The sequence below is a fragment of the Myotis lucifugus genome, unplaced genomic scaffold, assembly GCF_000147115.1.
Source record: "Myotis lucifugus unplaced genomic scaffold, Myoluc2.0 scaffold_55, whole genome shotgun sequence".
In the NCBI taxonomy this organism is placed as follows: domain Eukaryota; kingdom Metazoa; phylum Chordata; class Mammalia; order Chiroptera; family Vespertilionidae; genus Myotis; species Myotis lucifugus.
Genome location: NW_005871103.1, coordinates 4,110,973 through 4,137,917, shown reverse-complemented (window position 1 = coordinate 4,137,917; position 26,945 = coordinate 4,110,973). Strand labels below are relative to the sequence as shown.

The 26,945-nt window shown below is 42.9% G+C and overlaps 1 protein-coding gene across 1 annotated transcript in view; it reads right to left on the bottom strand.

The window, feature by feature from the left end:
- The window catches only part of CADPS (calcium dependent secretion activator), a 447,690-nt gene that overhangs the window by 218,362 nt on the left and 202,383 nt on the right, over positions 1-26,945 (bottom strand). The window contains exons 6-7 of the mRNA XM_023754061.1: positions 21,561-21,794; positions 16,795-16,916 (exon numbers count right to left, since the gene is read on the bottom strand). Coding sequence (XP_023609829.1) covers positions 16,795-16,916; positions 21,561-21,794 — 356 coding nt within the window. The remainder of the gene's footprint in view (positions 1-16,794; positions 16,917-21,560; positions 21,795-26,945) is intronic.

The following is a 26,945-nucleotide window of genomic DNA, read 5'->3' as shown; positions in this document are numbered from 1 at the left end:
GAGCCTTGTGGTTTTAATCACCCTGGCCACTTCGGTTTAGAATGAAGTCCTATTAACCACCTCTCTACTTAGAGCAGTGGTTCTCAACCTTCCTAATGCCGCGACCCTTTAATACAGTTCCTCATGTTGTGGTGACACCCAACCATAAAATTATTTTCATTGCTACTTCATAACTGTAATTTTGCTACTGTTATGAATCGTAATGTAAATATCTGATATGCAGGATGTATTTTCATTGTTACAAATTGAACATAATTAAAGCATAGTGATTAATCTCAAAAACAATATGTAATTATATATGTGTTTTCCGATGGTCTTAGGTGACCCCTGTGAAAGGGTCGTTCAACCCCCAAAGGGGTCACGACCCACAGGTTGAGAACCGCTGACTTAGAGTATCTTCAAGGTTATGTAGGCTTCTTATCCTCTTTTGTAAGTTCCTCAATATTTTCCATTTCAAAAGTCAAAACTTTTTTGTGTGTATATATTAAAAAGAGATAATAAAATCCAAAAAGGAGAATCCTTTTTTCTCTCTCCCCTTCCCTTCCTCTCTCCTTTTTCTCAAATTATTTTTATATTTTTTTTATATTCATACATGCATAGTTTGTCAATATAATCATTTTCCCTAGACCCTAGAAAAGTTTAGATATTCGGTTACTTCAGTTGAAGCCAGTGGTTTTAACCCTGGTCCTAGCACTTGCTTGGCAGACATTTACAATATGGATAGATGTCCAGATCCCTGGTAGGTTAAAGAAATGGGAAGGGATTAACGAACAAACTGTTTAAGAAAAGGACATAAATTGTTACTAGTTATTGCAAAAGGCCTGGAAAATGAGCCATGTTTGTTTCATTGTCTCTCCCTGTGTACTGTAATCCTGATGTTTTCTCCTGATGCATTAAACAAGATCTTGCACAAATATAACGAAGGCATTAATTGCTCTCACCTCAATGTACAAACACCACACTCGCTGTTTATATAATAACTAGAGGCCTGGTGCATGAATTCATGCACGGGTGGGGTCCCTCGGGGTGGCCTGCGGAGATAGGGCCCCAGCTCGTGCTCCCAGCCTCACAGCCCCGCCTGGCACCCCCCTTGCCTGGTGCTGCCCATTCACCTGCTCTACCATCCCACCATGGTCCCACTCTCATCGGGGCCCATTGGGGCCAGCAGCACCTCCACTGCCACCTGCTGCCAGCACTGCATCACCGATGCCCACCATGTTTTGCACCGCCCCTTGGTGGTCAGCACATGTCATAGAAAGCGGTTGAACTTCCGGTCGAATGACTGCCCGAGGGGACAATTTGCATATTAGGCTTTTATTATATAGGATTCTAATAGTGAAGCTTTTTAAGTATCTGGACAAATGGAGCAGATTGAGATCGCTCAGGGAGCCTGGAGAGTGACCTTCATCTGCGCACAATGACTTGCTTGCTGTTCGTATACAAATAATCGACCAGCACTTTAACTCCAGGCTCAAGCTTAAAAGCGGCGATGAGTTCTCTGAGGCTGCCATGGACAAAGGTGGCATCCTGGTGGAAGCTGAAAGCACAGGGCTTCTGACCAATACATTCAGTGAGTGACTGTTGGCCGTACACTCTCCCCCAGGACTATGTCACTCAGACAGGGCGGCCAACTGCCAGTTTACCCAGGACACTGACTTTCAGTGCTAAGACCAAAACCCTGGACAAACCAGGATGAGCTGGTCACCTTACTCACCAACACGAAGGAAATAACTAGCTGTGAACTAATAATACCATTTCTAGGAATTTCTCCAAAAGAAACAATCAGGTGAGTATAAAGATTTCCATAAAAGGTTACCTATCACGTGCATATATCTGTGGGTGTGTGTACCCACACTCAGAGATACAGAAGAGCAAGCTAGAAAACACCAGCAAAACATTTACAATCATTATTGCCAGGTATTGTGATCATGAGTAATATTTAACTTCTCCTTACTTACTCTTTCTCTCAGTTTTTGGCAATGATTTTTGATCAGAAACATCAGATCTAATTTTAAGTACTAAGCCAATAATAAGACCAGTGCTTGATACAATACAGAGACTAAAAGAAAATGTTGTTGGAAGTATAGGCAAAACATACGTACTTCCCGCCCAGATGTTTCAGCAGCTGCCTCTGTGAGGAGAGCCCTGGGTCTGAGAGTCCCCTGCAAAGTTGGACTCGAGCCTGACTTACTTACATGCAATTAAGCACTTTCCTCCTGAAAGCCTTCAAGGCCCCAACACTCCCATTATCTACGGAGAACCACTCTCTGGCGCAGTGAGACTGGACCCATTGGAGGCGATTTCTTGAGATCCTTTCACATTAATTCTCCATCAGTGGCGAGCATTACCGTAGCACAGTACACTCTGACTTTTAAACGAAGCAGCAAATGAAACCTTCAGGGGGAAGCGAATGTGTTCATTTTCTCTTTTCGTTTGGTGTCAATGACACCCTAATATCAGCATGTAACGTTCTGTAAAAGACACGTCTCTGCAAATGTGGAGAAAGAGCAAATGTGGTCCAGCTGTGGAGTAGTCCTTGTGGGAAACAGAAGACTCGGCTGGAGAACTGACTGTCCCAGTTCCCAGCTGCTCATCCATTGCCCACAAGGTTGTAAGAGATGTTGGCTGGCTTTCACTCCCTCAAGGTCATTCCCCGAGACGCCGGAACGACAGGGTGCCAACTGGCAAGCGGTCTGTGCAAAGCCAGGTTTGGGGGTAATAAGCAATTGCACACTCATGAGAGAAGAGCCACACGTTGTCCGGGGCTAGAATGCAACCTCCAGAGGGTGTGGTACTCTCTTTGGAGAAAGAACAGACTAGGACATAAGGAGGGTCTTGGTTCTAGGTCCCAGTGTGTTTTGAACTTGTCTCTTTCACTCCCCTTTCTCTGCCACCACCAGCCATTACCATAGGCCACATGACAACAGCAGCCTCCCAGCTGGTCCCGGCTTCCACTGCTGCCCATGCCCCGCACAGCCACGCTCCAGACAGTAGCCAGAGGGATCTTTCCCAGACTACTGGGAAATAGTATCAGGTTACTTTGGGGCTTATAATCCGAACTTCTTACCTTGGCCTCCAGACCTGGGATATGGCCTTGCTGACTCCCTTCCATTCCTTCCCCTCTCAATCTGCTCACTCATCCCAGCCCCTCAGATACACAGGCTCCTTATCACAGGGTCTCTGAACTCTCCATTCTCTCTAAGCAGCATGCGCTTTGCCAGACTGGTTCCTTCTTGACCAGTTGTCACTTCTTAGGGATGCTTTCTGGCCAATCTAACAAAAACAGTTTCTCTCTCCAACGTGGTTAATCTGCACCGGATCACAGCAGAGCTGAGGGCCCTGACCCTACATTGACTGAATGCTGAATGAGCTGAAAGTTACAAGTAAATATTTGGCCAAAGTATTGATCACAGAATAAGCTTCTGGGAATACAAGAATCAAATTAAATTATTAACAATGTAGTTATCATTGCAACTTTATTATAAAACTAGAGGCCCATTGCACAAAGAGATTCGTGCAATAGGCCTTCCCTTCCCCTGGCTGCTGGCAACGGTTTTCTTCTGGCATCTGGGACCCAGGCCTTTGCTCCTCCGGCCGGAGCCTTCAGTCTTTGCTGCTCCGGCAGGAGCCTTCAGTCTTCGCTCCGCCACTTCGTGCCTACATATGCAAACTAACCGCCATCTTTGTTGGGTTAATTTGCATACTCTCCTGATAGGCTGGTGAGCATAGTGGAGGGACGATCAATTCACATGTTTGTCTATTATTAGGTAAGATTTTAATAGTCAACATTTAAACTTTTGCTGTTATGGTGTAGGAAAGATAATTTCTTAGCACTATCAGCTAAAAACTCCCCCTTGCATCTTCATATGACACACTTAGGATAGACACCAAATACGTAGATGTTTATTTTGCCTCCAGGGCTGGTGCAGGAGATATTTTGGGGTCAGCTCTGCAGTGTGGGGAACTGTTAACTGTGACAGCTTTCCTTCCATTTGGATAGGAATGGATTAAGGTAAGCTTTACCTTATTTTGTTTAATGTGATAATTGCTACTATGCCAAGCAGGTCTGCAAAGGTTAGAATTATAACATAGCCTTATCTTAATCTTTTTGCCTTGCATTATTATTTATGTTATATAAAAATTTCTTGGCTCAAAAGGGATATTATATTCATCCTAAAGCTATCAAGTTACATTATTTTATCTACTTATTTATTCATTTGTTTGAAAATCTTAATATTTTTCATATAAAATAAGCAGTTTTATAGAGTCAGTTATTACCTGTTGACATTTTGATTTACGCATTTTCACTAACTGATAGGATTCCAGCACATAAGGCACATTTAACCATTTTGACTTCAAAATGCATTTGGAATGCTCAGTGATATTTCAAATGAATATTCTGTATGAACAACGAGGAAGAATGGCATGCCTTGCTTGTGTTACAGACATTTGTCACACCGATTGACCATGAGGGTTACCTATGTGTTGCGTGATCATGGAGTGGGCACAAGTGCAGAGACGCCACACATGACTTTGAAATGACATTTGACTATTAGGCTTTCCGAAGGCGAGGCTGGAGAAAGCTGTATAGTAGATGTTGATTGAACTGTAGGCCAAAGCCAAACTCAGATGCATCTCTACCCAATGGCTAAACATGGTCTTGTCTAATATCTGCCTGTCCATTCGATATGGTGCTATCGTGGTATGCCTTTTGCTTCTTTGGTTCCTGTTGTATCCCCTGCACCTTGCAGAGTGTTTACATATAAAAGTCACTCTCAGGGCTGAGAAAAAGGAAGGACAGACTGAATGGAGTGACTAGCATCGTGTGCTCCTCTCTCTGTAAGCAGATTCTCACCCCGATTTACATGTATTTGTGGGGTCATGTGACAGGCCCTGGAGATGAGTCCTGCTCACAATAACCAACAGAGCACAATGAGCTCTGGAGGCTGCCGTTCTAGAGGACAGGCTGGTTGAGGTTTGTTTTGTTTGGGGGTCTCTCTAACATAGGAAAGTGGGAGGGAGAGAGAAGCCTTTTCCAGGTCCCAAGCCCTGACACATTCAGTGCAACAGAAAATCGCCTGGCTCTGTACCTGGAGTAGAAACTGCATGACTGACCCCGGGGGAGAAGAGCAGGTGACAGCACCCGGCAGGCAGAAGTCCCAGCATCTAGGACTTCAGATGCAGATGCCGAGATTCCTGCCTCCAATTCCCCTTTAATTGTCCTCAAATAGTGACACTGCAATTCTATGGTACTTCTTGCACTGTAAACAAGTGATAGACAAGACCACTCTTTTTATTCCTTTTATCTATGGAGTAAATTTACAAAAGAAAAAAAAATCTGAAACAATAAAACCCTGCCTCAATTAGATCACATGGCAGCCTGTTTGCTAAATGTCAAGATATCTCCACGTTTATATAGATTTAGTTTAATTTGGGATGCACCTAGCAATTCCTTGGGGGGTGTGTGTGTGTGTCTGTGTGTCTGTATTCTGTTCATAACTTAAAAAGTGACAGTGGTTTGGTGTCAAGAAGAGTTCATACACTGGGTTCACTCTATTTTCCAGATTTTTCTGTTGTTTTTTTTTGTGTGTGTGGATATTTTGCAGCCATTTCTGTTGTTTTGAATATTTAGTACTCACTTGAATGGTGGAGAAATTTCTCTGCTCATTATATCATTATGATAATCAGTATTCTAAAGAGATTTCCAAGTCCATCACATGGCCCTCCTTTTTATTTTATTTTATGTTTTTCATGCAAAGGGATAGTTTAAACACTTTAATTTTCTTTTTTAATTTTAATTTATTTTTATTAAATTTATTGGGGTGACATTAATAATAAGATTATATAAATTTCAACTGAACATTTCTATGATACATGATCTGTATATTGTATTGTGCGCTCACCACCCAGTCATCTTCTGTCACCATATATTTGGCCCCCTTTACTCTAGTAACTACCATACTGTTGTCTGTGACTATGAGCTTCAGTTTTATATCCCACATGTGAGTGAAATCATGGTTCTTAGCTTTTCCTGACTGAGTTATTTCACTTAGCATGATATTTTCAAGGTATATCCATGTTGTACAAATGGTAGCATTTTGTCTTTTTTATGGCTGAGTAGCATTCCATTGTATGGGCCTCCTTTTTAGCTTTTTCCCAGAGCCCTTCACCATTAGCCAATAAGGCTTAGCTCTGAGTATTATTGACTATGTCAGGCATTATAATAAAACTAGCCTGACAGATTTTTCCAAGTGCAAGTAAGAAATCTACATGTAAATGAACACATTACAAGGGAAACTATGAAAGGGCATCTAATTGAGAGATAAAACACCTTAAGCTTCTTTAGGTCATATCACCTGACTTTGGTGGCCTGTACTATCTCTTTTCCTTTCTACCCAGACTTCCCTGATAGCAACCATAATTATAAACACAAGAATAACAGTTTTACACTTGTGCCAAGCGCTTTGCTGATTTAATCAAATTTGCATCCTCATCAACAAGCCTTCAGCCATCAGCTGAGGTTCATAAGGATTCAGTAGCTTACCCAATGTAACAACTGGGATCCAAACTAGGTCTTGTCTCACCCGAAGCTTTTGCTCTGACGCCTATGCTACACCTTACTTTCCATAGAATCACTAAAATGTTTCCAACCAGCTTCCCGCTAGGAGAGCCCCCCAGAAAAAGCTGCTCCACCCCAAACCCTCTCAACCAGAGACTACAGAGGTGGGGCAGCTTTCGAGTCCTTACCAAGGAACCCTGGGAACTTTGAAGGACTCCGGAATTTAAGCAGCAGAAGCCCGGAATTTTCCAAACACTCTGATGGTCGGCCTCATGCCAAGAAGAGCATCTGTCTTCCCAGAGGCCCCACACTCACCTGCATCCCTGCAGGGAGATGAGCTCTATATCACCGCGCAGGGGGAGGCACGGTACTTATGAACCCGTGGAAAGTATGATCTCAGCAGCATTCTAACCTCTCTGAACAAAGGCTCCGACCCAGAGAGAAGCTGACAGAATGGGCTTGAGGAGGCTCGGCTGTAGGGGCCGATGCCCCGTGTGCTGTGACTCTGGACGGGGACTCAGGGAGGACCCCGCCCTTTCCCATTCTGTTGTCCTGGGGAATCAGCTCTCCAATCAGCAAATGGATAGCAGCCACCCCGAGAGTCTGTTCTCACCTCTTGGAAGCATGTTGGCAATAACGCCCTTTCTCATCAGGCGACGTGGCTATTTGCTTCCCAGGTGCTTGGAGTCATGGAGCCTGAGTTTAAGGAGCTGTAGGATTTAGGGCAGGTTTCCGAACTTTGCTGAGCTTCTTTTTCTTTATATGTAACTAGAGGCCCAGTGTACAAATTCATGCACGGGTGGGGTCCCTCGGCCTGGCTGGTGATCAGGGGGCCTATCGGGGCTGTCTCACCCAGTCCTGATTGGGGCCAATCAGGGCTGGCCGGCAGTGGGGAAGGACCATAGGAAATTGGCTGACGCAGGGATGTTGGCTCTGGGAGGTCACTGACCACCAGGGGGCAGCTCCTGCATTGAGCATCTGCCCCCTGGTGGTCAGTGTGCATCATAGTGACCAGTTGTTCAGTCGCTTAGGCTTTTATATATATAGATGAGGGGGTAATGGGTATATATTTCTTAACAGTACCAGGGAGGATTCAGTGAGGTTACGGTGGGTTTTTACTATTAATAATATTTCCTGAGAAGTTATAATATGCCATTCATTGAACTCTGCCCTGAGCATGGATCATGTTATTTTTCAACACCAATGCCATGGGGCAGGTTATATTATTGTCTCCATTTCAAATCTGAGGAATCCGAAACTCAATGAGGAGAATCCACTTGCTCAGGGACACCCAGCTGGTGAGGGGTGCAGCTGGGATTTGGACAATGTCTGTCAGACTTAGTGATAAGGTACCAGCTAGCTCCGTGCTGGGCATCTAGTAGATTTCAATAAATGGTTGGGCAAGTGTTATTGATACTGATTTCCTTGAAGAAGGATGGTGATCATTACCATTAGTGGCTCCCCTGACTTTGTTCGCACCTGAGGGCAGAGGCCACCTCTGGCTCATCTTTGCAGGCTCACCTGTGTAGCACCTGGCAGTGCTGCTGGCCGTGGGCTGAATGCCGCCTGCTGAGTGTCTGCAGAGATGGAACATCTGTGAGAGCGCTACTGCATCACAGCACACTCATCACCTTTTACATAGGTCCAGTGATTTCACCCACAAAAATACCCAGTTTATGGGAAGGAAATGAGCCCTGTTAGATAGTTGTGCTGAGTAATTCATGCTAATTACATTACTTTCTTTTAGTGGTGTGATTTCTTTAGAAAGATAGGGTAGCGGAATGAGTTAAAAGTACAGGCTTTGGGCTGGGCTTGGCGTGGCTCAGTGATTGAGCGTTGACCTATGAACCAGGAGGTCATGGTTCAATTCCCAGTCAGGGCACATGCCCGAGTTGCAGGCTCCCAATCAATGATTCTCTCTCATCATTGATGGTTCTCTCTCTCTCTCTCTCTCTCTCTCTCTCTCTCTCTCTCTCTCCCTTCATCTCTGAAATCAATATATATATATATATTTTTTAAAGTACAGGCTTTGGGTTTGATTCTTGGCTAGCTATTTATTATCAGTGCAACTTTTACCAAATCACTTAACCTCTCTGAACCTCAGTATTTTCATCAGTAAAATGGGAATAGCAATAGCACCTATCTCAGTATTTTCATCAGTAAAATGGGAATAGCAATAGCACCTATCTTAGAGGTTTTGGTAGAGCATTAAATAAGACACTGACTATGAAATACTTAGTACAGCACCTGGCCCAACATTTTGAATCAATGTTAGTGATCACCATTCTAAATCCAGGTCACTCTTTTTTCCAATTCTCCATTTTCCCTCCAAACAAGAATGAAGCCATGATAATAATAGCTTTCATAAGAATGTGGAAAATTTGGCATGAAGAGTTAGGTAACCTGCCCACGGTCACATAGCTAAACCTGGTCCCAGCACTGTGGCTTCTGATTCTATGCTGATTCTATGCTCTGGTCCATAGCGCCATACTGCTTCTATGCAGCAATTAATCTAATCCAAGCCTCTCTTGTTTTCTTATTAGTGAGAATGTAGAGTTTCTGGGCTGCATCCCATTATTACAGGTGAGTAGCTATATGACACTCCTTCCCAGATTCTTCCTGATTACTAAGAAGTAGAGTGGATTTCCCCACTTGGGATAAGTGTATCAAATTAGATTTCACTGAACAGTGATGTGCAATCAATTCAGTGCTCAGGTTACTCAGCATCTATAATAATAAAAACATAATATGCTAATTAGACCGGAGGTCCTTCCGGACATCTTTCCAGGAGACCTTCTGGATGAAGCTGGGGCTGCGAGGAAAGCCCAGGTCCCAGGTGCCAGAGGGAAGCCCGGGTTCTGGGTGCCAGAGGGAAGCTGGTGCCAGCAGCCAGGGGAAGGAAGGCCCATTCTTGCATGAATTTCATGCATTGGGCCTCTAGTTAGATATAATTGGCAAGTAAGCTCAGGCACAGTATTCAAGAGCTAAACCAGAGAGCCAGCCAATGACCTATTGTCACTTAGTCCTTAGAGGGCCATTAAAAAATACATCCTTGCCCTGGCTGGGTGGCTCAGTTGGTTGGAGCATTATCCCATACACCAAAAGGTTCTGAGTTTGATTCCTGGATAGGGCATATACCTAGGTTGTGGGTTTGATCCTTGGCACAAAAATCAATAAAAATCAATAAAAAACATCCTTGGGTGAGGATTAAAAAAGAAGACCATCCTTGTGTCGCAGCTACCCATTTAAGTTCCCATGAAATCAGAACTTTCCAGGATTTCTCCCACTTTGATGGAGCATCACTGTCTCACTGCCAAACTCCAGCCACCACCCAATCATCCAATTTTGGAACTCCTACCAGTTCTAGAAGTTTCACCAACTGAATGTTACTTGCAATTCCTGAGAACTCTGCCTTCAGTTCTGCCACTCTGGGTCTCCTCTGGATCAGCTGGGTGAAAAAGAACTAGAGGACTGCTGAGGGAGAAGGGGTCTTAGATACCACTTCTCAGCACACGGTGATGCCAGAAAGTGTGGTGACCTATATGACACAGGCGGCAACTTTCTGTCAAAGTCGGTGCAGCACGAGGAGCTCCTTCTGCAAAGCTCGTTCTCCAGCCCCCGTCGTGTCCCCGGCTCCTGCACTGTTTGCTGTGTTCCCCGCCAGCATACTCTCACCCTCCAGCTCACAAGGACCCAGCTTCCTGGTCTGGGAGGAGAGTCTCTAAGCATCCCAGACTGTGATTATAATTTTGCTTCCTCCCAACTCACATATCTTCAGGGAGCCTAGCAAAATTGAATTTCTGGGTCAGTGCTGGCCTTTGCCATCTATGATTTAATTAACCCTGAGAGAAGCTAAGCCTTTTCTCAGAAAGGAAAAACAAGAGAAATGGGAGACAAGCTCCCACTCAGTACTACATAACTGTCTCCTGGACTGTGACCTCGGGCATGGGGTTTTGAGACAGGCAGGCAGACAGGAGCTGCTTTTGAGGAGGCTACTCTTCCATGTGTTGGCTCTTGAAGAACTGATCACTCTGGGCCCAGCACTTGCATGTTTCCAGCCAGCTTTTCTCCGGGGCTCCACGATGTCAAGGGACACGTCTACATTAGTCCCCACTTTCACACCAGCACCTGGCAAGCAGTATGCGCTCCAAGTGTGGAACAATATGGCTGTTGTTCTAAGTTTATTCTGGTCCTTAAAGATGCTTCAGGTGTTCAGATAAAAATCCAAACATCTGTCCCTGGCCTAAAATCCTCCCCATGCTCTTGGAGAAGGCCTGCAAGTCCTGGTTGTCTGGCCCTCTTGGCTCTTTAGATTCTTCCTGTAGCACGCTTCCCCTCGCTGACTCAACTCGTCACATTGCTCTCCTCTCTGGTCCAGGAGCACATCAAGCCCCTTCCTACCTCAAAGCCTTTGCACCTACAGTTCCCCGGGCCTAATATGCTTCTCCTAGCTCTTCCAGTGGCTGGTTCCTTCTCTTCCTTCAGGTACCAACTCACGCATTACCGACTGTGGGCAGCTTCCCTGGTCGATAGAGTACTCTCCAGCTTCATTACATTTTAGTGCAACAGCCTTTTCATTTCTTTCAGAACAAAAATACAATCTTCCATTATCTTATATATTGATGTATGTGTTTGCTATTGCCCATGTCCTTTACTAGAATGTCCGTGCCATGAGGCTATGGCTTGACCTGTGGAATTCCTGGTTGTAGCCCCAGCAATAGTGACAAACAAGCAGAGTATCATTCCTTACATGCAAATTTCAAAGGAGCCACTCAGGAAAGACATCGTTTGCATTTTAACCATTGCAAGGCCCAACACACAGAAAATGTTTTTACCAGGTAGTAGTATTGAGAAAGGAAGTACCATTAGGAAGATGATACACGAGGCAGGGAACTGGAGGCCACAACTTCCTTTTTCTGACTTTAATTGACTTAATGGAACTGCATTTCTATGAATAAGTGGGTTAATAAGCTGAGCCCATTCTGAGTTGTGCCATTAGGACAAATAATATGTTTCACAGAACATACTTGTGCTTTGCTCTTTTTAAACAAATACGGTCTCATTAGATAAGATGCCATTGATAAATGCCAGGACTATAGCAAGATTTACCAGTTAAGGTATTTTATTTTTTTTTATCCCTCAGAAAGTGGCAGCAAACATTGATTGTTTTTGAATTTCTGACAATAATGAAATCCACGCATCATGAAGCCAGCTTATCATGGAATAATGAATTTGTTACATAATCAAATGCCAAATGACATTCTTGGTTTCAACTTAGGAGAATATAATTTCAGGTAAGTCAGCACAATATTGGGCTGCTAACTCCAATTGCCTTTCTTTTCAGCCAAATGACCTACTTTTCTCTGGTATTTAAAGGTCAGGGCATGCTTCTTTAGAGGGTAACTTACACTGTGCAAATCCATGAGAGTGAGTCTTGGAGCGCACCTTCCACTCAGGGACTATGCCAGGTTTTCTTACATCAATTTCCCCAAAGTAATTTGCATACCATCCTCCCAATCTTTGCCATTTCCACATAGCAACACAAGACACTTTCATGATTTGTTAATCATATCTGGTACCACCTGTGCTATTATTTACTTAATATATTTTATTTAAATTAACTCACCTTTTAAATGTTAATATATTTCTTTAGAAAAGAAAACCAGCCCTAACCAGTTTGGCTCAGCGGATAGAGTGTTGGCCTGCGGACTCAAGGGTCCCAGGTTCGATTCCGGTCAAGGGCATGTACCTGGGTTGCGGGCACATCCCCAGTAGGGGGCATGCAAGAGGCAGCTGAATCAATGTTTCTCTCTCATCGATGTTTCTAACTCGCTCTCCCACTCCCTTCCTCTCTGTAATAAAATATTTAAAAAAAAGAAAAGAAAACCATGTCACTGCTGCCACCGACAAAGGGTCACCACCAGCCATGAATGGAGGCAACACAACCCCTGCCTGCTATTTCCCTTTATCTCACTTGTTCCTTTGCTACCGCCTGTTCTGTACTGAATAGACGCTCCATGAGGCCACAGCTTAACCTGTGGTATTCATGGCTGTAGTCCCAGCATTCGTCAGAAACAAGAGGAGCATTGCCTGCACACCTGTTGAGAGAATGCAGGTGCCTACCCTTCCTATCATTCCTCACATCTAAATTTCATGTTTCCATTTTAACCATACCAAGGACCAGCACAGAAAACGTTTTTGATCAAATGAGAGCTGAACAATGCTATTAAATTCTAACTGCAGGTGTCAAAGATTCACTAGAACCAAATCAAAACATTCTCCTTGACTTGGTCAGAACTTAAGAAGAAATGGGCAATAAGGGACTTCCCTATCACATGATTGTTACTCACTGCCATGTTGGTAACACCTAACATAGTCTCTGTTTTCAGCAGAGGTGAGAGTGCAATCCTTTGAGAGATGCTGCCTTGTGGCAAGAAGAGTCCTCTGCTCTATTTCAAAGGAGCTGGACAAAACGATCTGGGTTTTTGAATCCATGAGCATTTCCCTTCTCCATCGCCATGCCTTCCTGATGTTGCTCACCTAAAACATGATTTCAGCTACGTCAGCCTCCACCCCCAATGGTTTCCCATAAGAGGCAGAAACAATGTGGAGCAAATGTAGGCAATATTGTTGAAAACAAATATAAATCCTAAAAACTTTTGATCATATATTCTCCTGGCTTTCTATATTAAAAAACCAGGATATATAGTCTGCTTAAAAATAGCCCGCATGTTGTAAGGAGATTGATAAAATGAAGGATGAGTTAGGGCTACACACACACCATTTTTTCCCAAACAAAAAGTATAATTAACTTATGAACACTGCATTCTTATGTGCAGCTGATCCACCATAACCATGCCAGACAGGGCCCTGGCTCCAAGTGGAGAAACATTGATAAAGGAGGTGAAGGAAAGTTCACCCTCTATTACTGGGTTTGTACGATATAGACCAGCATTTCCAATGAATGCCAATAGGTGTTAGTTAAAAAAAGATTGGGAAATGTATTGATAAATCAATTTATTTACTCTTAGAAATCTTCAAAATCTTCAAAGCCTTTGAAATGACAACATCCACCATGAAAAGCTCACTATGACAGGGAGATGTAATGTCTTATATCTCCCAGTCTTACTAGTACTTGACCAAAGTGCCACTCTCCCTGCCATTGTTTTCCTTAGCATGTTCTATACATTAAAGTTCCAAAAGTCCACTCTTGGACAAGCTGGGTTATGTAATGTACTCCTGGATTTATGACTGTACTTGGAAAAAAAGACAAAAGCCAAATCCCTTGTAGATACATGATAGGATAAATGTTTGTGTTCCAGTTATTGGGTGAAACACTTGGTAGTAGCATCAGTAGAATTTATGAGTAATAAATAAAACTGGCTTGGATGCATTTTTAGTTTTAGAATGACTAAATAAGTATGGGTATCAGCTGGCTGTAAGAAGGGCCAAGGACAAGGTTCGGAAGAAAAATAGGGCAGGAAAAAAGCTAAACTTGCCAGACGATGAAAGAATTTTTAGAACAGATGAAAGCTAACTCTCCAAAGGATACTTTTTGAGATAATCAAAATCAAATAGCAGCGATGACAGCTGGAGATCACTAATGGGAGAAGCTGTAAGTAGAAGAGGGGATGAAAGGAGAAGAAATATAAGCTTCAAAGAAAAGAAATGATGGAGAGGATTCTCCAAACGAGGGAGGGAGGAAGAAAACGCACCTGCACAAACAGGCTCATCTATCCTCCAGATAGAACTGGTGGTGGAGGCAGATTACCAGAATGGGGCTATGACAAAGAAAAGACAAAGAAGATACACAGGAAAAGAACTATGGATTTAGATGGGAGATGAGTAAAGGTTATAAGGAGAATTCATACAGAAAGGATAAAGGAAAAGACAGAAAGAAGAAAGAGCATTGGCAGATTTCAAACTCTGGGTCTATTTCTTCGGGATACTAGGAAATGGCAAACACAGGCAATCATACTCCTTCCATTCGCATGGCAGACATTATAAGTAGATCATTGCACTATTGTCCTCTGAATACAAATTTGGCTTCAGAACCATTCTCATCACAATGCTCTAGGTATCCACTGTGGACAGATTTGACTTGCATTCCTACTATATTGAGAAACCAACCCGCCAACTAAACAGCCAGCCAAACATTCAATCAACCAACCTACCCTCAGTGGGGTTTTGGTAATACCCACTCACTGATTGAAGAGGAATAAAAAAATTATACACCAGCTAGAAAAGCAAATGATGTTTCTTTATACAGACATAATGATGTACATGTATGGATATGAGTGAATATATATGTGAAATATGAGTATTTCAAGTAGGTGGACCCAAGTATTCCATATTAATTTGTAATTTGAAACTTGGTTTTAAACATTCCCAAGTGCATGAAATTCAGCTCATTATTTACCTTGGCAACTGACATCTTTAAACCCAGTAAGATGATATGAATTACATTTTGAGTTAAAATACCACATATAAAGCAACAGCCTGTTAGAATAATCAGAGCCGTTTCCTTCCTTATTTCACTTGTGACACTATATTGGGCCCAACATCTTAAAAGGTTGGCAGAAATACCAAGTATATGGCACTTTTTAAAAATTGATTTCAGAGAGGAAGGGAGAGATAGAAACATCAATGATGAGAAAGAATCATTGATTGGCTGCTTCCTGCACGCCCCACATTGGGGATCGAGCTTGCAACCTGGGCATGTGCCGTGACTGGGAATCAAACCATGACCTCCTGGTTCATAGGTTGACGCTCAACCACTGACCCATGCCAGCCAGGATATATGGCACTTTTTAAAAGCACATGTAAATAACGCAGCATGATATAATAGCATTGATAATGACCAGGCCATGGCAACAGTAGGGGAAATGTTGGGATTTCATCAATAATGGTTTTTTAAAAACTGCATTCATTTACAGCTTGAAACTAAGTTTCAAAAAGGGAGGAAGGGTGGCGAGTGACAAGTTGCACGGGTTTCCATTTCCTTCTACAGATGCTCATTAATTTCACGCAGCTTCTGAGCATCTGAGGCCTTTGCCTATTCATGCAAAGAACCACTTGAAGGCATACAATGCCCTCATATTTTCTCCAGTCTGGGAAACATTCAGTGCTTTCTTCGAACTATTTTGTTTGAACATCCTGGCAAGTTATTCATGTTCTGCTAAATAGCGCATAATACTGTGAGGGAGGAGAGGCAGTAAGCTGCTGTTCAGAGTTTCTCCTTCTATGACTTTCTTTATGAATTAACAACAATAAGAAAAGATTCTCATTAGCCTAAGCTGGCTTAATTAAGATAGAAAGGAAAGAGAGAGAGGCATCGGTTAGGCAGAGAAGAGAGCAGCGATCTCTCAAGAATCCTTGAGCTCTAAGAGTTGTTGACTCAAATGAATTCATCATCATCACTCATGTTTCTCCAGGCTTTTTCCCTCATGGCCGGACAAGGTCCTTCATTGTGAGTCCCCTTCCTGCCTCACTGGCAGCTTAGGCATACCTTATTCTCAGCCCACCAGCTCCACTGGCCTTTCAATTCCTCCTTGCCACAGGGCCTTTGCACAAGCTGAATCTTCCTGGAATCCACTTTCCATTCCCACTGCCCTTGCTCAACTTTTATAATATTAGTCCAACTGGCTTGTAACTCCTAAGGAAAACCTACTCTGTCTCCACAAACTGGTTTAGGCACTCTTTTCTCCTCAGCGTTTATAACTATTTGTAGTTATCAATTTGTGTGATTATTTTTCTGTTGCCCACACTCAAGTGTAAGTACTGTAGGGCTATAACAGTGACTATTTGAGAGTTTGACAAATACGCACAGACCATAGGAAGAATGTATTAGGTTTAACGTAACAGACTGCTTTGCTAATATATTTATAACTGTGGCACATAATGATCTTGGAAAAAAATTGTTTCTATAATAAACCAAATATTATTTAGAAAATATAATAAAACAAAGTTATGTCCAACTGTCCTGCACACCACACTGAAGGATGGAAGTCGTGACTCTCTGCCTCCAGAGAAGAGGTTGTTACTCTAATTTCCTTCTGTTCTCTGCTTTAGAGGAACTTGAACACAGGTTATGGCTGCCAAATAAAATGTAATCAAGTCATCTTGTTTAACAAATAAACCAAGTATATGCTTTCTAGAATTTTCCATGGAAACCGGACCTTGCAGCCCGTGATCACAGCCTTGTGGGCAATAAATGGTGGAGAAACACAACTTACGTGGGCTTAGATGCCTCGGCCTGGTCCGTCTGTAGTTTCTCTCCCCCTTCCACCTCCATTGTGCAGTACACAATGCGATTGGGAGCCAAGGATTTGAGGCCTTGCACTTCCATGATCACCACCTGGAAACAATCACACAAAGTGGGAGTTATTGCCAAAGACCATGGGCAGAACCATCCAGAGGAAATATATGAATGAGAAGAAGTTACCAAAAAGCCAGCACATACCTGATGGCTTCCACTAGGTTTCTGCCAGCCATGCTGGGACCAGTCTAGCATGAAGATGTAATTCTTACTGTGTAGCTTATTGCCTCCCAGATGGAAAGACAAGCCTTACTAATTCATATGCTCATGGGGGCCAGACAGGTAATGTGAAATGGCTACTCTTTTCTATGTTAGTCACAGGATCTGTTTCCATTTCCACAAAGACATCTGCTATCTCCTATTTCTTTAAAAATAATCTAGGTTTTAATTCAGCACTTGGCAGAGACACAGGCCCATGAGTTTGCATTAGCCTTGATAGTAAGACTAAAGGCCCAGTGCATGAAATTTGTGCATGGGGGGGTGGGGTGGGAGTGGTCCCTCAGCCTGGCCTGCAACAACACCAGCATCCCTTGCCCCGGCCTCCGGCCCATGGCCCCTTCCCTGCACTCCCTCCATGTGGCCAGTGTGCGGACGCTAGGCTCGCATTGCCAGGGCAATGCCACCAGCGTCCCGCCCCAGCCACTACGGGCACCGCCATCTTTGTCGCGGAGTGATGGTTAATTTACATATCACTCTTTTATTAGATAGAATAAGTGATGATGGAAGTGCTAAGATTAAGGGCAAGTAGCATTAAGCAGTATAGTCAGAGACAAGAGGGAGTAGTGGGACTGTGGCAACTGGAGAGCACACTCCATCTAAGTGGAGCAGCTGATAGTCGTCATAGCCCTTGTGGCCTTGTCTTTCCCTGGCCCACTGTTGCCAGATACTCTCATTTTTCCTACCAGAAAATGGAAATCTGAATCAGAATCCAAGTCAGATATCTGATTTTGAAATTTTGATAAGAATTCAAAAAGGGGGGAATAAAATACCCAAACTTTGTGTAAGACAACATTGCTGGGTCAAACCAAAAACATGTCTGTGGCTGCATACACTGTTCTACTCGGAAGGAAAAGGCTAGTGTATTGATTTACAAGTCCTTCCACTTTCCACCTCTACCCTCAAACTCCTCAGTCACCTGCTGTTATTCTCCTAGTCACTGGTACGCCCTGTCACCTATCAGAGAGGGGGGAGGGAATGAGGCGAGGGCAGAGACACTGGTGTAAGAATCTGAAATCAATGGCATGCATCAGAGATCTAGAATGAGTAATGTATATTGAAAAAATCAATTATACTCTCAAAAAGGTAATGACATTACACAAGGAAGGGATGTGGGCATGCAAACACGTACACTTCTGTATGGGTTTGATTCCAGGAAGTACAATAAGGCTGGCATTGAGACAGGATTCACAAGTTAGTTTTGCTGCTAATTAGCCCAGTGGCTCTTAAACTTAGTGTGACTATAAATCACCTAGAGGGCTTGTGACACCAGAGACTACTGAGCTGCACCACCAGTTTCTGATAAGTAGGTCTGGGGTGGGGCCCAAGACTTTTAAAAATATATAGATTGTTTTTAATGATTTTAGAGAGGATGGGAGAGGGAGAGAGAGATAGAAACATCAATGATGAGAGAAAATCATTGGTCGTCTGCCTCCTGCATGCCCTGAATTGGGGATTGAGCTTGCAACCTGAGCATATGCCCTGACCAAGAATTGAACCATGACCTCCTGGTTCATAGGTCCATGCTCAACCATTGAGCCATGTTGGCTGGGCAAGACTTTTTATTTTTAACAATTTCCCTGGTAATGCTAATGTGTTGCTGCTGATCCAGGAGTCATACTCTAAGAACCATTGTACTTCTCATGTGATGTTGGGCAAGTGACTTGTTCTGGAAGTCACTCCACTTTTCTTTTCAAACACCTGAGCCTCAGTTTCCTCATCTGTAAAGTGGGCACATGTGTCCTCTCTCACTGTGGCTTTTGTGTGAGGACCAAATGATGTATGGAATTGAAAAATTTTACATGAGGAAGAATCATAGAAATGAGAAGAAATGGTAGGCACAGGAGAAAGAACACACTTTTTGGAACTTAAAAGGTCTGAGTTCAAATCCCGAATCTGCATCTTCACTAGCTGTGCAATCATTTATAAGCTCCTTAACCTCTCTGAGGCTTTGTTTCCTCATCTGCAAATGCCTCCAAAGATTGTTGTGAGGATCACTGAGTGGATAGTGGCAGAGCCCGGTCCATAGTGGCATTCTTTAAGTTCCTACAGTTTTCATCAGAGCTCCCCCTGCCCACGGCCATGCCACTCGGCCTCCCGGACCTCGGTTCTCTTGCTGCAGTTAACTGCTCTCTGGTGTCCCTTCCAGCAGGTAATTCTATAATTACATGAAATCTGTCTTGTTCCAACCTGAAAACTCAAACCCAGCCTTCCCTAATGAGATGACAGCCGTTCTCCCTCTTCTTGCCTCCTGTCTTTATGTCCCCCAAACATGCTCACAAACAGATATACAATGATTTTTGCTGGCCGTTTCGGTGTGATGTGCGATTTTGTGTTCTGATTTAAAAGCATTGGGGAGCCCTGGGGCGCTTTATTCTGTGCTTGTACTTACTGGGTAAAGCCTGTTTGAAGCATGTACGCATGTGAGGATGGCTGGGGACTCGCCTACATTGGCATTTCAGCTAATCAGCTGTATAATATTGGTAAAGAATCAGAAAATTACAGATTTAAAAGCTTCATGCAAATCAATAAAGCACGTTTTCTCCTCTCTGTAGAACGACAAGAAGCAGCCGGGAATAAATTGCCACCTCTAATTGGCAATAATCCAATTCAAAGACACCTAAGAAAAAGCGTGCAGTGCCTCAGGTAGTGGTATTAAAAAAGGAAAGAAAGGAAGTTTCTGTGAAATTACACTGATGACATTTTTCACACAACAAATGGTCTATATTTAACCGAATACTGCTTCTTTTGACAGCAAAATGCATGTCGGAAATACTGTAATGTGGCTATCTCAACACAAACTGAGCACAGGCAAATTACCTGCAGTTAATTCACAGCAAGCCTTGATGATGTTCTAAATTAATTCAGTTTTTACACATTCTAATTACATCTACAGAAATTTGATTTATTCTCTTGGTCTCCCTAAATCTAGGGCCATCATAAAATCCTGGGGGGTAGAGCTGTAATAAGATATGAATGGATCTCAAACTTGGGAGTGCATAGAAGTACCTGGGTAGCTCATTAACATGCACATTCCTGGCTTGCATTCACCTAAAGATGCTTTTTTTTCCTGATAACTTTATTGAGGCATAGTTTATATATCATATAATGAACCCATTTTAAGAGTATAAGCAATGATTTTAGCAAATTTACTATGTTGTGCAGCCATCATCATAAATTAGCTTTAGGTCCCTCATGTCCGTGTCTACCCGCTGCCTCAGGAAACACTAATTTCTTTTCTGTTTCTGGAGACCTGCCTTTTCTGGACATTTCATATCAATGAACTCAAACTACATGTGGTTGCTTGTAACTGGCTTATTTCACTAAGCATGAATGTTTTTGAGGTTCGATAAATCAAAGCATGCCCCGCCGGTGTGGCTCAATGATTGAGCATGGACCATGAACCAGGAGGTCAAGGTTTGATTCCTGGTCAGGGCACACACCCAGGTTGTGGGCTCCATGCCCAGAAGGGGGCATGCAGGAGGCAGCTGGTCAATGATTATCATCATTCATGTTTCTAACTCTCTCTCCCTCTTCCTTCCTCTCTCTGAAATCAATAAAATCATATATTTTTTAAATATCAAAGCATATATCAGTAGTTTATTCCCTTGAATTGCTGAACAGTATTCCCTTGTCTGGATGTACAAAACTTGACCCATTCCCCAGGTGATACACATTCAGACTGTTTCTGTTTGGCTCTTATGAATGATGCTGCTGTAAACTGTTGTGAGCATGTTTCTGTGGGATGTGTTTTCAGTTCTCTGGGGTAGATATCTAGGAGTAGAGTCACTGGACATACCTTGGTTTTATGTTTAACTTTTTGAGAAAACACCAAACTATTTCCAAAGTGACTGCACCACTTTAAATTCCCACCTCCTAGAGATTTGGGTCAAAAGGGTCTGCAGTCTGAACCAGCTTCTGGGAAATTCTGATGAAGCTCGATCAGATATGTCCAAACAGCAAACAGCGGAGTAGAAGTTATGGAGAAGTGTAATGACATACCGAGCATTCTACCGGAATTCTGGCCCAAATGGGTTTTTCCTTTGGGTTGTGAAGTAAACTGAAAAGGCTCCACGGAGCCAACAGGAGAGATGGTGGGAAAGACAATTTACAACTCACCACAAAATGATGCTCGATTGCTTCTCTCATAACTTCAACCCAGGTTGCCCAGACTTTAAACTTCCTAAATTGCATAGCTCTTTACAAAATCCTTGATCACTGGCTTAAGACAGTACAAGTAATGTGAGATGGGATTTAGTAAGTGGTTCTTAAGACTGCATTTCCTTGAGAAAAGCCTGGGCTCCCGGGGGCAGGGAATGGCTTGCTGATGAGCCGGCCCGTGCTCAGCAAGCAGTGCTTTTAGGAACTGCTCCTGGGGCGCAAGGAACACACAAGCTGATTGAAGGCCTCTGATCACCGCGTGCTGCTTGCTGGGCCAGGAGACTGTCAGGGCTGAGAGCTTTTTACCTCCAAGGAGAAAGCCAGCACGACGTCTGACTTGGAGAGCTGGTTCTCGCTCTCCTCGCCCAGGTCGATGATGGAAGCGTTGTGGCTGCGCTTGAGCTTCTGAAGCTTGAACTCGCCGCCCTTGGACACCGGCATGCTCTCCAAGTTGGCCATGAGCAGGTTGACGGACGACTTCAGCTCTTCGATGTACATGTTTTCCATTTCTTTGGATACAAACTTGGGGAATTTGCGTTCCTTGCAGAGAAAAAGCAAAATATGAACAGAGGAGTAAATAGGGAGCGATTTACATAGGTTTACATCTTAAAGCCCAGAGTTAGGATAGTAGCCACCACCCGGGAGCTTTGCACGTGCTAGAAAAATGTTCAGCCTAGTTGAGTAGACAGCTGCCGGCCTTCTAGTTATAATCCCTAATAGTTACAAACGGACATGAACATAGAGTAAGTAAGGGTTTATTATAGTTCTAGTCCCCCCATCCCCCCAATTTTCTCTGATTTGTGGAAAGAAAAATGGGGTAATATTTTTCAAGTCCGGATTCAGTTGAAACAGTTTTTCTTTTTAGAGAAATGCAATCAGTTGTTTTTAATTATGTTGACAGAAAGACACCTTATTTCTCGATATTTATAGAAATGTTCTCACATAAATAATTCAAAAGGAGCTCATTTAAGATGTTTCAAACGTAGCCTATGGCTATTTCTGAAAGAATAGTTACTTTTCTCAAAAAAAATTGAAAAAATTAATGAAGCAATGAAAAGCATGAGTAATATTATTTAGAAAAGAATATAAAGCAATTCAGTACCAAAACAGCCCATTTTTCACTTCCTTGCTTATGAATTCAGTTGTAACAGTAATATGCCTTAGTTGTGCTATTTATTCGTGTGTTCATGCCTCTAGGGTTGTCCAGGTGCCTTGAATATACTTTGGATTGATCACCTTCTCAAATAATAATTTCCTACTTGAAACATCAAATAGCCCTCCCTAGCCATGCTCTATAATTGATCAGGTGAGGGGCAAGACAAATCAGTTTGATAAATATTTTTTTTTTGCCAGGAACAGAAAAATCCAATTTGAATTGGCTTGAATAATAAAAGGAATCTATTGGCTTGAAAATGTCCTGGGGTAGGCCCAGCTGTAATCAGCACTCAGGTGACATCACCACAACTGAATGAGTTTTGACTCCAAATCTTGGTTTGGGTTCCTCTGGGTTGGCTCCATGCTCAATCTTGCTCCTCTTAATGTCACAAAAAGGTTGGTAAAGATCCAGACCTCACAACATCCCAACACAAAAGGAAGAGTGAATATCTCCTCTTGTAATGCCCATGGAAGATGAGAGTCTTTAATCTGAGAATTCTCTCCCAAAAAGTCTGACTTATGTATATACTGGGAACCAAAGGCCAGAAGCATGCTGTGCTGAATTGCTTAGGCATGAGTTATGTCCTCCATCCCTGAGGCTGGGGGTAGAACTCTACCTAGATCACAGGAATCTGAATAGGTTTGCCAATTCTGGGTGGCAAAAATAATATGTCTATTACATGGGCACCTGATTCAAACTCAACCAACCAATACTATTAAAAGGCCAATGATCAACCAGATTTATTCTCTCAAGCAATTGAACTGAGAGATATTGAGATTTCAGTGAGTGGTGGAGCTGAAACAGTAGATCATGTAGATTCATGAGTGGCTGCCATATTGGACCTGGTGGAAGCAGAATAAGATCCCTGGCAAAGAAGAGAGAGAAAGATGTAGAGAGAGAGGAAGAGAATGAGAAGAGGGGGAGGAAAGAGAAGAGTGGGGAATAAGCTGGCTAGAGTCACAGGAAAGGAGCTTTGACTTCCACTAGTGTAATTCCCTCAAAGTCTAGTTATTCCTTTTGCATTCTAGTTCCTTGAGAGTCTCTTATTTTGCTTTCAATAATTCCCCCTATCCCCTAGTGAGCTAGAAGGGTATGTCTTCTTTGTCACCATAAAGCTTCACTCAGATTCAAATAGTGGCTCCTTTATATAGACTCAGAGGTACATTTTTTTCTGTCAGTCTTCTTCCTACAGAAACCGTCATAAGTGTTTCCCTTTCCTCTGCCTCCCTAGGTAACTCTCAGCCTTCTTGTCACCTTCCATATTTCAGCCTCAAAACTTAACTTTCCTGGGGTTGGGTCCTTTATTGTATTTTTATTGTAATTCTTAGCTTACCTTCTTGGTAACACTTATTATAATTAATATTATAAAATTTACTTGTTCAATGTTTATATGTCCTTCTGGGCCACTAGGCAGGACCATTGAATTCTTGATATCTAGAATGATGTTTGGCACACAGTAGATATTCAATACATATGAGCTGAATAAATGAATGATGGCTTGTCAAAATGTCCATGGTAAATACCAATGCAACTAAAAATCATCATTGAGGAGCAGTTGAAGAGATGATGAACTAAATCTGGAAGAACACTGAGATTATGCTTTTCCATGTAAATGACTAAAGGATCTGAAGCCAACCCAGCAGCCATAGAGTATCAATTCCTTCTGGAACCTCTTGGTACAATTGTTTCCTGCTTTACGGTTGGGCTTAGCCCACTGTGGGGTGCTTTCTGGACATCCTGTGAGTGAATGTGAGGGGAGAAGCAGGATGGATTCTCTGAAATGAGATGATAGGCAGATGAGCTCAACAGGAGCTGTCATGACTCAATGCAAAGGTCTTATTTCTCTAAAATTTCTGCATGGTGGGCTTGATTTTCATCATTCTTGGGTTCATCAGGGCACCTCAAAAACTTGGGTACCCTTTATGGAAGGATATGGAAATGTGAGGACTTGGCTGCTGGGCCATCATCACTTAGAAAACATTTAATGCCATCAACACTGTGCCTGGTCCAATACTAGGCACAAGATGATTGTGATGTAAGGATACAGACTGTTCTCCTGGAGCTTGCAGCGAGTGGGGGGAAATACCTACGAGGAAGCATCAAAGCTGATGTGGTAATGGAAGTCTCTGAGGTGTGAATGCTTCCTGAGAGAATTAGGGTGGCTTTCCAGAGGAGGTGACCCTTGGGCTAAGAAACTGATCGACAAAGAAGAGCTTTCCACCAGGCTGAGGTGGTTGAGACAGGGCCACTGCTATTTTCTCCTTTCCATGGGAAACAGTGGGCACCATGAACCTCAGAAGGCATACATAACTGTATGTGGTCACAAAATATTTTCCATTTCCTTTTGAAGATGGCCTCTTGTGAGAGTAAAGGGAAAAATGAGGTAGGTTAATTCATAGTCTCGAAGGCTATGTTAAAGGAGGCCAAACAGCAAAGGTTACATCCTAACAGCCCGAGGGCTGTTACACTGACCTCTCTCTTTTCTCTTCATATTGGAGCACAAACCTCATAACTACCTGGGATTCTTGGACAGCTGGGTAAGTGGTATCTTTGATTTCTACTGGCAGCTGCTGGCCTTCGAGTCGCCATGGAGATAGCGAAAAAGCCATCATGTCTACGAAGTGTGTGCTTTCCTGCTAATCAACCTTGAGAGACCTCACCATCAAGTGCAGATCCTTTTATCACAAGCATCTTCTGAGACTACTCAAGGCCGTTTAACTCTACAGTCTAGTAGTTTGGGAAGAAGACCCAGTGGTCACTGACAATATCACTGGGGCCTGGAGTTAGCGTCCACCAAACTTTTATGCAGCAGAATATTGGAAAAATCCAAAGAATGACACTCCTCTCAGAAGTTGGACAGTCCTTGATGACATCGTAAAACAGGCACATAAAACGGAAGTGTGCAAGGGACAACAAGGTCATTTTCTGCCCTGAGTACTTAAGCCTTGAGAAGAAATAGCATCGTGTCGACCTAAGCTGAGGTTCTTGAGGGGAGTTTTGAGCAGCAGACCCATCACAAACACATTTCAAACCTGAAGTTGTGCCCAAATAAGGAAAACAGAGTCATCCATCTCGATTGTACTTTCCCACGCGTAAGAGTATATTAGCCTCGACGAAAGGATTGCTTTTTCATTCTGCGCTATGTAAGACAGAGCATACGGGTGAACAAAGTCTTCCAGGGAAAATGTTAGCTGGACATTTATTTTTGTTTTGGGCTGATAACATTCCTCAGTGGGGAGGCCTCCCAAGGACAGTTCCCACAGGCGAGTGTGTGCTCGGCAGCATGGAGGGATTTGGGGAACATCTTGAAAAATGGCATTTGAAAGTGCTAACAGCTGTCGGCCATTTGCTTTGCTTTTCTGCCTTTGCATTTTTACCCACAGAGGATGAAGTGGGTACGTGTAAAAGCTAACGAGTGTACTCCACTCTAGCGGATCCTGAGACCCCAAGGGCTCAAATGACATGTCCTGGCGGACAATCAGAAGAAAGGAAGTGGCAGAAGAACACTTCGTAGACGCGGGAGCTCACCAACAGTGGTGCAGTCATTCAATTCCATCTCTAGAGCGCTTCCTATCATGTGTCGGGTAGTATGGTTGCTGCTGGGGACAAAGGAGTCAGCGGTGAGGCAATGGTATGGGGGGCCATGGCAGAAAGCAAGCCATCAGACACCGTGTGACACATGAGGTAACAGAGGCATGTGCAGGGAACCATATCCCGTCCACATCAGCAAAAATGACTTCACCTTCTATGAATCTTGGGTCTGCTACTTACTAGCTGTGTGACTTTAGATAGCTTTCTCAACCTGTCTGAAATTTAGTTTCCACGTTAAAAATGGGGATATAACAAATCTCATAAAGTTATTGTGAAGAGTAAGACATAATAACTTTAATTCCTTTGACCACTGTGTGCATGTGTGTGAGTCTATATATATATATATATATATATATATATATATATAATGTATCCATTTATGTAAATGTATACACATATAGTCATACTCATATATATATTCACATACACATATGCACATATACATATGTGCATATGCATATATACATGCACATATACATATATACATACATAAAAGCATATACACATATGCAAATACACATATTCATATATGCATATCCATATACATCAGGCACCATGCTATACCAACAATGCCAACAATACCACTAATAATGATGGTGACTGTAGTAAAGGTCATGATACTAGTTGGCATTTACTGAGTGGTAACTGTACTGGGCACTAGTCTAAGAAGTTACGTTACCTGATTTAATTTGTCAAACAACCCACTGAGGCTAGTGCTATTATTTATTTCTACTTTCTGGAGGAAAACAAGGCTTAGAAGTTAAATCAGTCATTAGTAGAATTGCATTTGAAACTCAGAGACCATGTTCTTAGCTACAATACAGTAGGGCAGAGCTGAGGTAAGCATGATGGGGCTCTTAGCATGGTGACCCTCCATGCATTGCCTCACGTCCCAGCATTCAGCACAGAGCTGTGACAGCTTGTCCTCCACAGCAGTGGTCACG